The sequence below is a fragment of the Drosophila miranda genome (genome assembly GCF_003369915.1).
Source record: "Drosophila miranda strain MSH22 chromosome Y unlocalized genomic scaffold, D.miranda_PacBio2.1 Contig_Y2_pilon, whole genome shotgun sequence".
NCBI classification, from domain to species: domain Eukaryota; kingdom Metazoa; phylum Arthropoda; class Insecta; order Diptera; family Drosophilidae; genus Drosophila; species Drosophila miranda.
In genome coordinates this window covers 6,578,738-6,596,117 of record NW_022881614.1, presented here as the reverse complement: position 1 = coordinate 6,596,117, position 17,380 = coordinate 6,578,738, and the positions used below count along the sequence as shown (strand labels likewise).

The 17,380-nt window shown below is 49.3% G+C and overlaps 2 protein-coding genes and 1 pseudogene across 2 annotated transcripts; 1 reads left to right on the top strand and 2 right to left on the bottom strand.

Annotated features, from left to right (window-relative positions):
* Positions 1–643: 643 nt before the first annotated feature.
* On the bottom strand, positions 644–2,257 carry LOC117192682 (zinc finger BED domain-containing protein 1-like). Its single transcript, XM_033397411.1, has 2 exons — positions 810–2,257; positions 644–743 (listed from the first exon to the last, which is right to left on the bottom strand). Exon 1 carries the CDS (start codon positions 2,021–2,023, stop codon positions 824–826), a length of 1,200 nt encoding a protein of 399 aa, XP_033253302.1. The 5' UTR covers positions 2,024–2,257; the 3' UTR covers positions 644–743; positions 810–823.
* Positions 2,258–3,764: 1,507 nt separating this feature from the next.
* On the bottom strand, positions 3,765–5,071 carry LOC108160239 (28S ribosomal protein S29, mitochondrial). The gene is given in 2 exon segments (XM_017294096.2): positions 3,765–4,411; positions 4,414–5,071. Coding segments are annotated over 2 exon segments (1,176 nt in total). The 5' UTR covers positions 5,015–5,071; the 3' UTR covers positions 3,765–3,836.
* Positions 5,072–5,244: 173 nt separating this feature from the next.
* LOC117192683 lies at positions 5,245–8,368 on the top strand (annotated as a pseudogene).
* Positions 8,369–17,380: the final 9,012 nt, after the last annotated feature.

Sequence of the window (17,380 nt, the reverse complement as noted above, 5' to 3'; positions counted from 1 at the left end):
CATATAATCAGTTTTTGTTCATAATTCTCCAGTGCAACACAACATTTTTCGCGCCAAATTTGACCAAAAATGCTGTCTGCAGGCGGAAAATTAAACATTTTTATACCAGGATTGGTACGCCTTGATTTTTGGCATGTCTTGACAATGCATTGCCGGCCGGACTTTGCATCACCTTTTCTTATTCCGCTCATATTTTTTTACAACTGATTGCAATGATTGCTAAACAAGAAGTGAAGAAGCGAGCCTGGCACGAGGTCGAGCCAACCCAGAAATATGCTTGTAGTTATGTGTATATGTGTGTATGTCCTATAGTGTTGGGTAAACATCGTTCAATTTACTGAATAAGTTCGTTCGTTCATTTTTATGCAGTGAACTAAGTCGTTCTTTTAGTTCGTTCCTTTTTGTTCATCTTATTCGTTCTTTTTCGTTCATCGTTCTTTTTTGTTCATCGTTCTTTTCCGTTCGTTCTTTTTTGTTCATCGTTCTTTTTTTTCATTGTCCCTTTAGTTCGTTCTTTTTTGTTCTTTGGCCTGTTTTGTTTATCGGTCTTTTTGTTCTTAGTTCAATTTTAAAGTCTCATATCTAGTTTTAAGCTTATATGTAAATAACGCACTACAATTTATTGACGTTTTAGCTTCTTAAATTTATTTTAATTCGTACTTAGTACTTGATATCGTTAGGACACAACCAACAGTTTCAATTAAGTATCTCGTTTTCCATTTTTTATGTTTTAGAAGTCGGGGCTGAAAAACAATAATCAATTTTACTTATGTTGTCCATTATAATTTTAAAACCTATAAAATACACACCATTTTTAAGTATTTCACATATTATTATGTAAAAACATAAGGCTTTTAACCTTATTGGGCGTCAAAAGCGTTCGTCTTTTGCGGACTATTTCTCCTGCTGCAGAAAATAGGCGCTCACATGGCACCGACGTGGCCACCAAACAAAGACGTTTCAACGCATATTCGTATAGTCGTGGATATACATTTTTTCGCTGCGTCCACCAGATCAAAGGGTCCTGCTTTCTATTGATGTTCTCTTCTGCTAGGTATTTATCTACCTCTCTAATGGCAGCAGCCGTGTTACAGCTTGGCTTTGTTATTTGGTTATACTGCTTGTCATACTCGTCCACTTTTGGTTGGCGACGTTTTGACGGTTTCGATTTGTGAAGACAGATCATCAGCAACATTATCAACCAATCCCGTTTGAGCGATCTTACATTGTAGAGCTGCAACTGTTTTTTCATAGCATTCATCGGACCTAAACCCCGTTTTTTAAATCTTGGGTCTAGTATGGTGCTCTCTGCATACAAAATATTATTTTCCAAATCCCCAAAACGTACGGTCAACTGCTCTTTGAGTTTTTCTACGACTGCCCGTAGAAAATCATCTTTTGGAATAGCTTTGGCTATGGATTGATGCAGCAATGTGGCCATTATAATAACATTTGATAAGGTGACATCTTTCTCTGCTGAAATTTCAGTTGTTATTTCAGAAAATGGCTGCAGCACTGGCAATACACCATCAATAATTTCCCATTCTGCCTGGGTCAGTACTAGTTCAGGGCGTAGAAGGGAAATGACCACCATAACTCCATCTCTTAAAATAGACAAGCGCTGAAACATTTTGTATGTTGAGTTCCAACGTGTAGGCACATCTTGTGTCAGCTTAAGGTCGGGAAGATTTAGTTGGCTATTAATTTCTTTGAGCTTCTTGAATCCGGATGAGCTGCGATTGAAAAATTCTACAATTGCCTTTGCTTTGACCCTTACACTGTCAATTGGTCCCAGTGCTTTCTGTACAATGATGTTCAAAGTGTGGGCCAAGCATGGAATATGGCGCCAATTTCCCAATTTTATCGCTGATACGATATTGGCAGCATTGTCTGATGCAATTGCAGTAATTTTATCTAAAATTTTCCAATCAGCTGCAACACTCTGAAGAAAAGAGCAAAGATTGAGGCTTGTGTGCCTCTCACCGAACGCTTCACAAGCTAGCATATGCGAAGATAGTTCCATATTCGTCTTGTCTATGAAGTGTGCGGTTACAGCTATGTAACTCTCATTGGTTAGCGATGTCCATCCATCAGTTGTGAGACAAACTCCAGATGCAGATGCTATCTTCTCTTTCACATTGGCAATTAACTCACTGTGTATATTTGGAAGTAGCACATTAGACAGCGTTTTACGTGTGGGCAACTTATATCCAGGGCAATTTGAAACGTCCTCTATCAGCTTCTAAAAATCCGGCTCCTAGGTCGGCACGGCCATAAACCGGTTTCGCCCGCAGCATATTGTACGGCTTTTAGCTTCACACACAAGCGCACTGAAAGCATGTCAGTGCTGCGTGCCGAAACCGTAGGGCAGCGTGGTCGCTGATGTCTTTGGCGCGGCACAGTGGGACCTTTGGCCGTCTCAGCTTGCTAAATTACTTAGTTAATCAATAAATATTTGCACACTGAAAAAATGTTAAACTTTGAGTGCTTATATCTCCTAAACTAAAACTATCTTGAAAACTCGATTGGAAAATTCTCTATTAGATGCGTACATTAAATTTATCTAAAGCACTCATACAATTTTTTGACTATTTCGGCTGAGTCCCCACTGTGCCGCGCCAAAGACATCAGCGACCACGCTGCCCTACGGTTTCGGCACGCAGCACTGACATGCTTTCAGTGCGCTTGTGTGGGAAGCTAAAAGCCGTATATGCTGCGGGCGAAACCGGTTTATGGCCGTGCCGACCTAGGACATACACACATATACACAACTACAAGCATATTTCTGGGTTGGCTCGAGCTCGTGCTGACCGAGGTATTGACGAAGCCGAGTAGCACTTCGGAGGCGAAGGTAGCGTAAAAGAGAATTGAAGTACTAGCCCCGCGCGCCCGTACCATGAAGCATCAAACGAAAATTTAAAAAGCATTTGTTCCTCATGCGACATCTTGGTATTGTATAGTCTTTGGTAATACACAACCACACACGTACACATACACCGCATATACATATATATTCAAAGCATCAGCATAACTACATAAAAACCAAAAGAAGGAACTAGTAACGGAGCAAAGAAGAATAAATTTACATAGATCGAGGCGAGGAATGCATGCCTACGACTCGACTACGATAATATTAACGTACACATAGAGCATGGGCCACAACCGACTCCGACATACATAAATACATAATTGTTATTGTTGTTGAAAGCAGCAACTAAAATTGTAATAGAAATTATGCAAATATACATACGAAATATGACGACAAATGTTAAATTGCAGCTTAGTTATTCTTATTATTTTGTTACCCATCCCATCCCATCCCCCATCCACGTATAGAGATGTGGAAAAGAAATATACGATGTAGAAGATATTTAATCGCTTTATTGTAGAGGTGCCGTACTGGAGTTAGAGTTTGAGTTTGAGTTTGATTTAGTTGAAGATGCGCTTCTGAAGCCGCACACATACTCTCTCACACACACACACACACACACACAAAGTGAAACAACCATCATTGATTTGTATTGATTTTTGAAACCATTATTGAAACCAATATGCATATATACAATACATACAAATACATATATTCGAATATTTACTATATATTTTACAGTGCATTACAGCGCTGATTATCGTTAAATAAATTCCCCCATTTGAATTCGCCATGTTGACTAAATGTGCACCAAAAACAAACAAAAAAAAACATTGATTAAATCCATAATTTATCAAAAAAAAAAAATTGGACAAACATTTTTGATTTTCATTTCTTTAACAAGTCATTTTATTTATGATTATTAGCTAACAAATACGGGATACGACTATCAGTAGTCCGCTCCTCCCTACAATGCCTTTACGAGCTGCATGAGCGTGTAAGGATTCTTATTGCTCATGAACTTTAGCTGCTCCTCGAAGCCCTGCGGCGTCTTGTTGATCCAGTGGCGGTCCAAGTAGTAGTTTATGTAGCTGCGGAACTCCTTGTCCGTGTAGTTTTCTACATGAATGGGCACAAAGGGGTCGATGTGCTCAAAGCCCTCTGTACCCAGCAGATAGCGTGGCATATACGAGTCCATGTAGCCCTCGGTCATGGTGATCTTATCGACTGACAGAATGCAAACTCCATTGGTCCAGTCGTAGTTGGTGATGTCTAGGAAGGGCTGTGTCAGCGTAATGCGATCTGGGGTCAACCTTTGCTTGTTGTCCGAGAAGATACGAGTCTCGGGGTGGAAAAAGGCGTTGAAGCCATCGATGGCCACCATTATTTTGCACTGTCCCGCCGTCGAAAGCTGTTTCAGCTCTGAAATCAAAGCGACTGTTGTATCGGTGGCATACTTTATGCGCGCTATGCCATGTTCTACTAGCTCTATAAGGGACGAGCTTGCCGGTGTACTCTCGCGCTTGCTCCACACATACTCGTCTTCAGCTGCAGTTGCTGGAGCAGCTTGGCATTCTGCGTTTTGAAATGCACCAGCCATGCGGCCGCATCGAAGGGCAGATCAAGCATACCCTCCTGTGAGGTGTTGGATGCCTCCTTGGGCCGTTTCATCCAAATGGGCGCCCAGGGCACATGCACCAGCAGAAAATCATTTATAGCTCCGTAGTGAAGAACATGGGCCATGGTCAATGTCTTGCCCACACCATTGTCTCCATAGAGCACATAGCGCACCACGGGCTTTGTCAGATCTGCGTTCTTAATGTAGTGGAGCAGCTCCAGCGCCGGCGACCGCACCATGAGGCAGGGTTCGGTGAAAGTCTTTATCTGCTGTTCGTACTGTTTGGGCAGGCCACCGCCGGTGAAGATTTGCTTCTTCTGCTCCACTGGTATGGTGTAGAATTTGGCCACATGAAGGGCCGAGTGCTCGCCGGGATTGGCAACGGCCGTGCGGAACTCGTTCACGCTAGCTGCCGCTACTTCCTCAATGGGAGAGGCTTCCGCATTCGTGGAGAGTTGCACAACATTGCGCTGAAGTTGTGTGGAGACACGAGACAGGTTTCCCAACTGTTTTCGAAACATTTTCATTGATAATTTCCGTATTAAAATGTTAAATAATATAATAATATCGATACACCGTCGATGGCGATTACAGTTTAGGGATGGATGCTACTGAGTATTCAATTCAATGAATTGTAGTGTAATAATAATACACATATTGTATTTCTTACTACTTAAGAATCCTAGCTGGGTTGTTTCTTAGACAATTAGTTCAATTTCATGGTTAGTTTATTATGCGATTAAATTATCGATATCTGTATCGAAAAAACGCCTGTTGATTCTGATCACTCCATCCCTGGCAGCCAGGCAGCAGAATTGCGTCTTGTGAAACTGGAAAATCATTTGAATCCGACTTTTGCATTTTGTGAGTGGAAGAAAACATGTCGTCAATTGATAAACTGTCCATTCAGGGTGTGCGTAGCTTTGGATCCAATGCAGAAGATCTTCAGGTAAGCTGTGGCTTAACTTCAGCTATATATAAACTTAATAAACTGAGTTTCCAGAGCCTTACATTTTTGTCGCCTGTTACCCTGATTCTGTGTGAGAATGGCTGTGGAAAGACCACAGTAATTGATTGCATCAAGTATGCTCTGACGGGAGAGTCCCCGCCTGGTAGTGACAGAGGGAAGAGCTTTGTCCACGACCCAAAGATCTTTGGCCTGAATGAATCCTTGGCGCAAATCAAGATGCAGGTTCGGGACAAGCGCGGTGCCCGTGTGTCCATCTGTCGCACCATGAAAGTCTCCAGCAAGCGTGGCAAGGTCTCGTTTGAGACTATGGACTCCACTATCAACTTTATAACTGATGCGGGGCATTCAAAACGTGAGAACCAGGACTCATTGAGCGGCTGCACAGTGGACATTGATTTGGCCATCTCTGACTTCATGGGCGTGTCGAAGGCTATCATAAACAACGTCCTATTCTGTCACCAAGAGGACTCCAGTTGGCCGCTGGACGAGGCCAAGAAATTAAAGGAGAAGTTCGATGCTATCTTTGGCATTACCGAGTACAACAAAGCCCTGGATAAGATCATTAAGATGCGCAAGGAAGCCATGGATGAGCTCAAGGTAATGGGTGAGTGTCTAAAATTGTCGTTTTAAGCCAGCATAACGATGTATTAATACAACAGAGGCCGGAATGAAGCATGTGGCGTATTTTAAGCAAGAGATGGAAGTAAAAACGCTGGGCCTGCAGAAGGCTCAGAAAAAATGTGATTCCATCAAAGCGCAGTGCAGCGAATGCGAGGAGGAGATGAAACCCATTGAGTCTAGGCTGCAGGAAATCCGAGACATTGAATATGAGATTGGAAAACATCAGGCGCAAAAAGTGGAAATGGACACCAAGTACGTACGTTCCAGATTGTTCTTTCCCGAAATCTAACTATCCAACGATTCTTTTACAGGCATAAGAACTGCAAGGAGCAAATTTCAGCCATTTCCAGGAAAATCAAGACCCACTTTGAGGGTTCTTTGGTTGATTTGGATCTAGAGATCGACAACTTTCATCAGCGAATGTCCGAAATGAAACACAAACGCTCCGAAACGGAAGAACAATTGTCCAAGCTAAAAAAATCCCACACAGAAACGCATCAGACACAGACCGCGCAAGACAAGAAATGTTGCCTGGCCAAGCAGCGGCACCAGAGCGAGCAGGCGTGCAAGACACAGTTGGTAAAGCGGGTCAAGGATCTTTGCCATGAGTTGCAAATTCCCATACCGGGTGATCTGATGGCAGAGCCCGAGAAGCTGGTTGACTTACTGCAGCACATCGAAGGGGTCATCTTGAGCAAGCACTGTGAGATCACAGAAGTCTCCGGGCACAACGACAACGCGGATAAGGCCAGGCAGGTGAAGATCGACGAACTGCGCATTGATTTAACCAGGTCGGAACAAGGCGTAACGGCGCAGGAAAAGCAAAAGGAGGCCAGCCAACGGGAGAGTGAGACACTGAAGGTAAAGGTTCAGCAAATTGAAACCTCCATGCAGGAACTGAAGCTGCTGGAGAAGCAGATAGCCGACGCCGATGCCATTTATGAGCGCACATCGAAAAACTTCAATCAGGAGAATTTCCGGGAAATCATAGCCGGTAAAAAGGCTAACATAGCCCAAAAACAGGCTCTCTTCAAAAAACTGGATGAGAAACTGACGTTCCTGGGGTCCATGGCCAAGCTGGTGGCCGAAATGAATCTCAAGAAAAAGGAGCTGGAGAAGAAGAACCAGGAGATCCATCGCGTGCGCAGTCGGCACTCGGATAATTTTGGAAAGTTCTTCAAGGAGCCCATCGCCAGCAATTATCGCCGCTCCCTGCAAGGTGCCTACGACAAGGTGCGTCGCGAGATCCAAGATCTAAACGAGCAAGCCAATGCCCAAAAGCTCAAGGAACAATCGTATGAGATAAAGCGCAAGCCGAAATAAAATCGAAAACCGTGGAAAGCGTAAACACCGAGTGTCTTAATCAGCAGACCGTTGAGCGCGACCTGAAAGACAATCGCGAGCTCAAGCAGCTGCAGGATAACGAAACAGAGCTGAGAAAAACCTGTGAGAATCTGGCCAAAAAGTTGGGCAATTTGGACTTGCGCAACGTCAGCAGGGATGGATTTAACCAAGAGACGGGAAGCTGGCACAGTGCGCAAGGGAGTGCTGCTGGGCCAGCTGGGCGAGATTCGCAGTCAGGTGGAGAGACTGCAGCGGGAGATCGATGAACCCCGATTCAGGGAGGCGGTTAAGAATTTCAGAAAAGGCAACTACGAGATGGTTGTCACACGTCACAGTATTGATGACTTGGCCCAGCTTCGATTTGCCTTGGAATGGGCCCTCATACAGTTCCATGCGGAGAAGATGGAGAAAATCAACCGACTAATCCGGGAATACTGGCGTATGATCTATCGCGGAAACGACATCGACTACATACAAGTGAAGACCGACGAGTTCAACACAGATGCATCTGCTGATCGCCGCAAAACCTACAACTATCGCGTGGTCCAGTCCAAGAACAACACGGAGTTCGAGATGCGTGGGCGCTGCAGCGCCGGCCAACGGGTGCTGGCCTCTCATCATCCGGATGGCTCTAGCCGAGACGTTCAGCAGTAATTGTGGAGTATTGGCTCAGGACGAGCCAACCACGAACCTGGATCGCATCAACATCACATCGCTGTGCGATGCCCTCAACTGCATTGTGGAGGAGCGTCAGACGCAGTCCAACTTCATGCTAATCATCATCACCCACGATGAGAACTTTATCTCCTCGCTGGGCAAGATCACCAGCTATCATCGTGTGTTCCGGAACGATGAGTGCAAATCGGTTATACGCAAAGTGCAAATCGGCTGAAAAGTCGCTCCTCTTTTTAATAACTCAATAAATTATCTGAACTGAAGCCTGTTATCGTAATGTTTGCTTTTCTTGTCAAAACATCTATTGCAATAACTGATAATTGTTTGCGAAGTGTTTTGTTCAGTTTCCGGGCATGGACAAAGTCGTGTGGCTGCTGCTGTCGGCAATTCTTCTCGCCACTGATGCTATTGGATACTCAGTACAGTTTGGAATGATGCAATCCCAGGCCGTGCCCATCTATGAAATGAGCTACAACATATCTGAAACGTTTCTTACTGTGGAGGTCACACAAAAGGTTGGACTTCTATCATTTGTATCGATGTAAATATGAACTAATTTTTTATTTATATGCAGGATAAGTTGATTTCCAATATTAACCTTGTAAGGAAGCGATCCTGGGCTGGGGTACATATCTCAGTCTACTCCAGGGTCGAAATAAAGCAATATTTATAATTTGCCGGGACTCCGTATTTCGGACCGACGATGGGGGACGGGGCCGCAGTCCCGCGGACGGGAGCGATCGTAGCATGGGACGGGGCAGTTGGTTTCACCGAGAACACTCCGGTTATAGCCGAATAGCGCCTTCAGGGCCCCACCGAATTCAAAATCAATACGGAGGTCTTTACTATGCGATAATACCGACAGGTGTCGCCGAGAGTACCTAGGCTATCGGCGGACAGTACCTGACCTGAGAGTTACTACGAAGCGGAAAGGGGGACTATGCTATGCGGGAATACCGACAAGTATCGCCGAGAGTACCTAGTCTATCGCCGGACGGTACTTACGGGACCCTGTCGGCCTAAGAATTACTACGACGCGGAAAGGGGAACTTTGCTATGCGGGAATACCGACAAGTATCGCCGAGAGTACCTAGGCTATCGCCGGACGGTACTTACGGGACCCTGTCGGCCTAAGAATTACTACGACGCGGAAAGGGGAACTTTGCTATGCAAAAATACCGACAAGTATCGCCGAGAGTACCTAGGCAGGCTATCGCCGGACGGTACTTACGGGACCCTGTCGGCCTAAGAATTACTACGACGCGGAAAGGGGAACTTTGCTATGCGGGAATACCGACAAGTATCGCCGAGAGTACCTAGGCTATCGCCGGACGGTACTTACGGGACCTTGTCGGCCTAAGAATTACTACGACGCGGAAAGGGGAACTTTGCTATGCGGAAATACCGACAAGTATCGCCGAGAGTACCTAGGCTATCGCCGGACGGTACTTACGGGACCCTGTCGGCCTAAGAATTACTACGAGGGTCAGGGATATCGACAGGCATCGCCGAGAGTGCCTAGGCATTCGCCGAACTAAGAATTACTACGAGGGTCGGGGATACCGGGAAGCATCGCCGAGAGTGCCTAGGCAATCGCCGGATAGCACTTACGGGACACCGCCGAACTAAGAATTACTACGAGTACGAGAATACCGATGCGTATCGCCGAGAGCGCTTAGGCAATCGCCGGATAGCACTCACGGGACACTATCGGGCTAAACATTACTGCGAAAGTCTTTATCATACAGGGCAGGTATCGCCGAGAGGGTTTAGGCAATCGCCGGACAGCCCCTTCGGGACCCAGGGAACTACGGGGATCAGGCGAGACACCAACAGGAGTCACCGGGGGCGCTTAGACGATCGTCGGATAGCGGCCTCGGGACCCTGCGGGGTCACAAACTACGGGATGGGATCATGCGGAGGGAACGCCGACAGGTATCACCGGGAACGCCTAGGCAATCGCCGGACAGCGGCCTCAGGATCCGGTCAGGCTACGAACTACTGGATGGAATCACACAGACTCGGGCAAGAGGCGGGAGGAAGGGCAGGGAAGATGAAGCCTCGGGCCTCCTGGTTCCCTAGTGTATAGATTGTTGGTGGTCGTGCTATGTTTCTGTTATACTACATTTCACTTTATTCTTTCTGGGTTCCCTACCTATCGCACCGCTCAGCAGCCCGTATGCACGTCCAGAGACTCGCTTACCCCTGAGCTCCCACGCTTGTATTCGTCGAAAGCCTCCTCTTCCCCGTGGGTACGGCGTAGATGCAGGATCTCCTCTGTGTCACTGATCGCGTTGGCGTGGATCTGGCCCGCCACGTGTCTTACTTTTCGTACGCCACTCGAATTTTATCCGCAAACACGTCCGACTCCTACGACTGCTTCCAAACGAATCTTTCTTCTTTCACGTTTTCCCAGCTCAGAGCCGGCGTTCTGCTGGCTCTCCGATCCAGCGTCAGCGTGGGCGGCTAGCGTCGTCATCTTCCGTTGCGGCAGAGGGCCGGCGCCGTCGTTCGGCGTCTACGCTGCGCCGGTGACTTTCGTCTCTCTGTCTCTGACGCTGGCGCGTCGTTACTTCGCTTTAGTTTTCCGCGTCTCTCTTCTGCCGTTGCTGCTGTGGGCTTACTGTTCCAGCGCTTCGTTGCTGCGTCGACGCTGGCGGTTTATCTTTTCAGCGCTTCTCGTCTTCGGCCGTCGTTGAATTGATGCTGTTGGCTACCGTTTCGGCTCTTGGTGTATTTCTCTCTCTCTCTTTGGCTTCCGCTGCGTTGTTGTTGTCGGGTTTTGTTTCCTGGTGTATTCCTCCCCGTTTTGGCGTCGGTGCCGTTAGGTTTCGGTTCTTGGTGTATTCCTCGCCGTTGCTGTGTCGGTGCCGTTGGATTTCGATTCTTGGTGTATCCCTTTCCCTCTTTGGCTGCTGCTGCGTCGTTGTCGTTGGGTTTTATCAAAGACTATACAATACCAAGATGTCGCATGAGGAACAAATGCTTTTTATACCCGATACTGGCCGTCAGCCATCGGGTGCTACAGGGGGACAAACGGATGACGGGTCGGCTCGCACAACTGTGAACTCGGAACTGAGGCGCAGCCGCTCCGGTTAGTAATACCCGGTGCGGTCTGCGTCTCACACCCCCCCCCTAGGACACAGAGGGTTGCGAGCGAACCGTCACCCGCCGTAACTGTGCACACCGGTGGAAGTGCGACTATACTCTCCCCGTGAGGGCGGCTGGAAACAGGTCCTAGCACGGTCATGTCTCTGCTATGATGCTGGCGAATGGTAGTCGCGCGGAGAGAATAAAACTCTCAGTGAAATTCCCCCAATCCAAGGTGACACTGTTATATGCCGAGGGATGCATGGCCGGGGGGGTGCCCGGTCGCTAATATGCGGACTCTGGATACCTGCCGACCTCCAGTTTAAATCAGGCTTCCCGGGGCAAGCGGGCTATGCCTCGGGTGACCATCCCCTTCCCGCCTACTCGTGGGAACTACTATGCCAAATAATAAACAAATAAAAACCAACAAAGCCGCAAAGGAGCTCGGTACTCCTCTTAAAGTACCGGAGGGACAAGCTAATCCCTCTGCACCAGCGCCTGGGAAACCGGGTCCAAAGAAGACGGGGAAGGAGACTGAGTCGGTCCACCGTCTTCAGGCAGCAGCCGCAGTGAGGGGGGGCCCGAAAAGCCAATCGGGTCCTTCCAAGTCGGGTGGCTCCAAGGGCGAAGCGGATACCGGGGTGGCTGCCAAGCAGAGCGTAATCGCGGCTGGTGAGCGCACCGGGACCGAAGAACCCATGGGAGCCCCGGCGGGCAGCGTCTCTGCACCACGGGGTGGAAAGCCGTCGTACCAGGACAGGAGACGAGCGGCTTTCATCCTGTCCAACGAAGACCCGAACTTCAAGGCGTCAGCCGAAGGAAAGGAGCAGAGGCTGTGGGCCTGCTCAATCCTTCCACTGTTCCAGCCAGCCAAAGCCGGAAAGGGCGCAGCCAAGGCCGCCAACAAGCGGCAACGCTCAGCGGAGGACCCCGCAAATCAGCCAGGCCAAGCCCAGCAAGCCAAGCGGGTGAAGACCCACCTCACGAACCGGTCGTTCGCTGAGGTGGCGAGGGGCAGGACCCTGATCGGTGTCCTGGACAGGGGCGCCGAGGACGGCCATGTCCCTCGCGATAAGTGGCACCTGGTGGAGAACGAGCTCCAGGACCGGTTCCTACTGGAACTGGAGGAGAACGGCGGACCACCGCCAAAGTGTGAGGACGCAGGGTGGCATCAAGGCAAGGTGAAAGCCATCGCCTGCCAAGACGCTCGCTCTGCGGCCCTCTACATGAAGGCGGTGGCGGCCCTAAAAGAGGTCTATCCAGGGGCGAAACTGGAGGCCGTGAAGTGGGAAGATGTCCCTAGTCGCCCGAGAGCCAGAGCGTGGGTCTCGGCTAAGCCTGCAGAGCCTGAGAAGATCCTCAGGTTACTGCAGGTCTGCAACCCCCACCTTCCTACAGCCGATTGGAAGGTGGCAAAGGTGGAGGATATCCAAGGGCAGAGGCGCCAGGTTATCCTCGTCCTAAATGAGGAATCCATTGATCTCCTCGCAAAGTCGGACGGTGTAGTGGATTATGGCTACAAGAAGGTCACCATATCCACTTACAAGTCCGATCGCAAGGGCAGGCAAGTGGAGGTCGAGCCAGACCCGGAGCTGCCGGAGATCCCGAAAGAGAGGGCCTCGTGCGAGGAAGACAACCCGGCGTCGGATGCGGCGTCCATGATGTCGGACGATATCTTGGACGACTACGCGTTCGACGAGAGCGACCTAGCCAGAGGTCTCAGCCACATCGTTGTCGGGGAGGAGCCGGAGTCCCCTGACAGCGATCTAGAAGTAACAATGGTGGAGGCGAGCCTCAGGAATGTCGTTGACGCTCCTGCAGATAAACCTCCACCATTGTAAGGCAGCATGCGCTGCTCTACTGCTCCACCTGGCCAATGATGGAGCCGACATAGTCCTCATTCAGGAGCCCTGGATCCTCGGAAACAGGGTCTCCGGTCTGAGGACTTCTGACTACAAGCTATATGTAGCTGAAACCGCAGGTAAAATTCGTACCTGCATTCTTGCAAAAAGAGAGTTGCACCTATTTTTGCTCCCAAATTTCAGCAATGAAGACCACACCGCAGTGAGCCTCGAAGGCCAGGAGCGCTCACTGAGGATCTGCTCCGCATACATGGGGCATGAACAACCAGACCCCCCTCCACACGCGCCTCTCCGGGCTCTAATCGCAGACTGCTCGGCCAAGGACATCGGCCTAATTGTGGGGTGCGATGCCAATGCACATCACTGTCAGTGGGGAAGCACTGACACAAACGAAAGGGGTGAGTACCTTTTCAGTTACTTACTGACCACTCAGATGGTCTTACTAAACCGGGGTAGTGATCCCACCTTTATCATTAAAAACCGCAAGGAGGTCCTGGACCTCACGCTTGCCTCTCATGAGATACAGCGTAACATTGTATCCTGGAGGGTCCTGGAAGAGCACTCCTTCTCGGACCACAGGTACGTGGAAACTGTCTTCTCCTTCTCAGTACCGAAGCCAGTCCGATTCCGAAACATCAGGCGGACAAACTGGACTCGGTACTCTGATTACCTCTGTCGTGTTCTCCCTGAGCCCCCATCTGAGGAGGAGTTCTCCACGGAGGCCACGACTCGTCTTCTTAAGATCTTTACCGACGCCTGCAATAAGGCGCTCGACAAAGCATGCCCCTCTGGCAAGAACAGAGGCCGGAAGAAACCTGAATGGTGGAATCCGAAACTGGGTGAACTCCGGAAAGCCTCCCGGAGACTCTTCAATAAAGCTAAGGCTGAAAACGTTGAGCAAAACTGGGCCGAATACAAGGCCAGTCTGTCAACCTACAACAAAGAACTTAGAAAAGCCAAACGCGCCTCCTGGCGTAAGTTCTGCAGCGAAATCGAGAGTAACTCAGAAGCCTCACGCTTGCGCAGAGTTCTCTCGAAGACAACACCCACCCTGGGCTACTTGAAGAACACCGACCAGTCGTGGACTACGTCCAGCGAGGAGTCGCTAAATCTTCTCCTAAATACCCACTTCCCTGGCTGCGATGAAAACAGACCCAACTACCTCGCGCCTCCTTCTGTCGCCTCAAATGCCATCTTGGGACTGCTAAGCCAGGAAAACATTTCCTGGGCGATCAGAAGCTTTAAACCCTACAAGTCCGCGGGGCCAGACGGCATTTTCCCTGCCCAACTGATTCACGCGGGACATAAAGCCATTAACTGGCTCAAAATAATTTACGAGGGAATCTTCTCCCACGGGTGCATTCCTGACACCTGGCTTCAGACCAAAGTCGTATTCATACCCAAGGCAGGCAAGCCCTCGCACACTGCCCCAAAAGATTTCAGACCCATAAGTCTATCGTCTTTTCTTCTAAAGGCGATGGAGCGGCTCCTGGGGCTGCATCTAACGGCGTGCATTCCGTCCAGTCTGATCTCAGACTCCCAGCATGCCTATCGGAAGGGAAGATCCACCGAAACGGCCCTACACTCGATCACATCGATCATCGAAGCATCCCTTAATTTTAAGGAGTACACCCTAGTAGCCTTCCTCGACATAGAAGGCGCCTTTAACAACATCCTTCCGACCGCCATCACGGGCGCACTGACGGATCTGGGCGTTGACTCCAGGACGGTGAGCCTGATCGATCAGATGCTACAATGCAGGACGGTTGAGGCATCACTGGGGACGTCAACGTGTACCAGATTTGTCAGCAGAGGCACACCGCAGGGCGGAGTCCTCTCGCCCCTCCTATGGAACGTGGCAGTGAACACACTGCTGCGGGAGATAGAGGGGGTGGCTGCCGTGTGGTGGCGTACGCGGACGATGTTGCCATAGCATTCTCCGGAAAATTTCCGCAGACATTGTGTGAGTGCATGACAACTACTCTCACGAAAATGTCGAAATGGGCAGACAAATGCGGGTTAGGCGTCAACCCGTCTAAAACGGAACTGGTGCTTTTCACTAGGAAGTACAAAGTTCCGGTACTGATTCCCCCAAGACTATGTGGGGAAACGCTAGTCTTCAGCAACAACGCCAAGTATCTTGGCCTAATCCTCGATAGAAAGCTCGATTGGAAATTGAGCATAGAGGATAGAGTAAAGAAGGCCACAGTGGCCCTCTATACCTGCAGGAAAGCCATCGGACTAAAATGGGGAATGACCCCCTATATAGTTCGGTGGCTCTACACCGCCATCATACGACCAATCATGCTCTATGGAGTGGTGGTATGGTGGCCAGCCTTGGACAGAAGGACATGCCTCAATAAACTCAGCAGAGTTCAACGCATGGCAGAGCTATGCATAACTGGCGGGCTACGCACTACTCCAGGGGAAGCCCTGGATACTGTGCTGGACCTCCTCCCTGTGGATCTCATGGGAAAGAAGGTGGCAACACTTTCCGCCCTCAGAATGAGAGAAGCCAGACTGTGGAAAGCATCCGCGGTTGGGCACTCGGGAATCCTGATGAGACTCCCGCAATTACCAGAGAGGACAGATTACTGTATCCCCAGTGATCACCTCTCGACGCCCTTCCAGGTATCAATCCCATCTAGGGAGGACTGGGAGATGGGCGAACCAGGACCTGCAAATGCGGTCCACTTCTACACTGATGGCTCAAAGCTAGACGGCCGCGTGGGAGGCGGAGTCTACTGCAGCGAGCTGAACATCAGTCATTGCTTCAGGCTCCCGGATCACTGTAGTGTGTTCCAAGCGGAGGTTGAAGCCATCAAGGAGACCATTTCGATTGTCTCCAAATTACTTCTAGATACGCACTTAGTGTGCGTCTTCTCGGACAGCCAAGCAGCTATCAAAGCTCTAGGCTCAATATCGTCGAACTCAGCGACTGTAAATGACTGCCGCAGGTCTCTGCACGAGATCGCAGAGCAGTTAGATCTCTTCCTTATATGGGTCCCCGGCCACAGGGACATCGAGGGGAATGACGCCGCCGACGAGCTAGCCAGGCAGGGTACTACGATTCCTCTCCTACCGGAGAGGGAGCAAGTAGCGATGCCCTTGGCTACCTGCAGGCTCCTAACGCACGAATTGTTCGAGCAAAATGCCAATAGGAGATGGCAGCAAACCGTTTCCTGTAAAGTCTCAAGATTGATATGGCCATATCGATCGAAGAAGCGCTCAGCAGAGCTGTATAAACTCAGCAGAGCACAGTGCTCTGCAGTTACTAGAGCCATTACGGGACACTGGCAGATCGGCACTCACGCGTCTAGACTGTCAATCCCTCATAACGACTTCTGCAGGAGTTGTCGCGACGAGGAGGAGGAGGAATCGGTCCCCCACTTCTTCTGCCACTGCCCAGCCCTTGGAAATCGTCGTCTTCGTATTCTCGGGGCCGCTTTCCTCACGGACATTTCGGACCTGTCCGTAATCAAACCAGGGACCTTGTCCAAATACATCCAAGCCACCGGATGGGACTGCCCTTAACCTGCAGTAGTATGCTCTCACGGTTCGGGCAACGCGAAGGGGCACATGCCCATGCGGCAACACAACGGACCTTTTATAGGTCCAAGTGAGCTTGGGGGCGGGAGGCTCTTATCCCCCCCCTTCCGGCTACCGCCTTAACCTAACCTAACCTATACCCGATACTCAAAATGAGTATTGGGGTATATTAGATTTGTGGTAAAAGTGGATGTGTGTAACGTCCAGAAGGAATCGTTTCCGACCCCATAAAGTATATATATTCTTGATCAGCATCAATAGCCGAGTCGATTGAGCCCTGTCTGTCTGTCCGTCTGTCCGTCCGTCCGTCCGTCCGTCCCCTTCAGCGCCTAGTGCTCAAAGACTATAAGAGCTAGAGCAACGATATTGTGGATCCAGACTTCTGTGATATGTCACTGCTACAAAAATATTTCAAAACTTCGCCCCGCCCACTTCCGCCCCCACAAAGGACGAAAATCTGTGGCATCCACATTTTTAAAGATACCATATAACCAAAAACGCAGAATCGGTGAGGATGACCATATCTTCTACAGTGCAAAATCTGAACCAGATCGTATAATGATTTTAGCCAGAATCAAGAAAACAATTTCATTCTTTCTCGCTCTGTCTCTCTCTAACAAACAGGTTTCATGGTCGGTTTTGCCAATTGCAAAATATGAGTTCAAGGATCTCAGAACCTATAAGAGCCAGAGCAAGCAAATTTGGTATCCACACACCTGTGATATTGGACCTTGACCGCTTCGTGTCCAAATTTCGCCACACCCCCTTCCGCCCACGCAAAG

Excerpts from the sequence above, each read along its gene's own strand:
- LOC117192682 (XM_033397411.1), bottom strand. The coding sequence starts at position 2,023 with ATGGAACTATCTTCGCATATGCTAGCTTGTGAAGCGTTCGGTGAGAGG.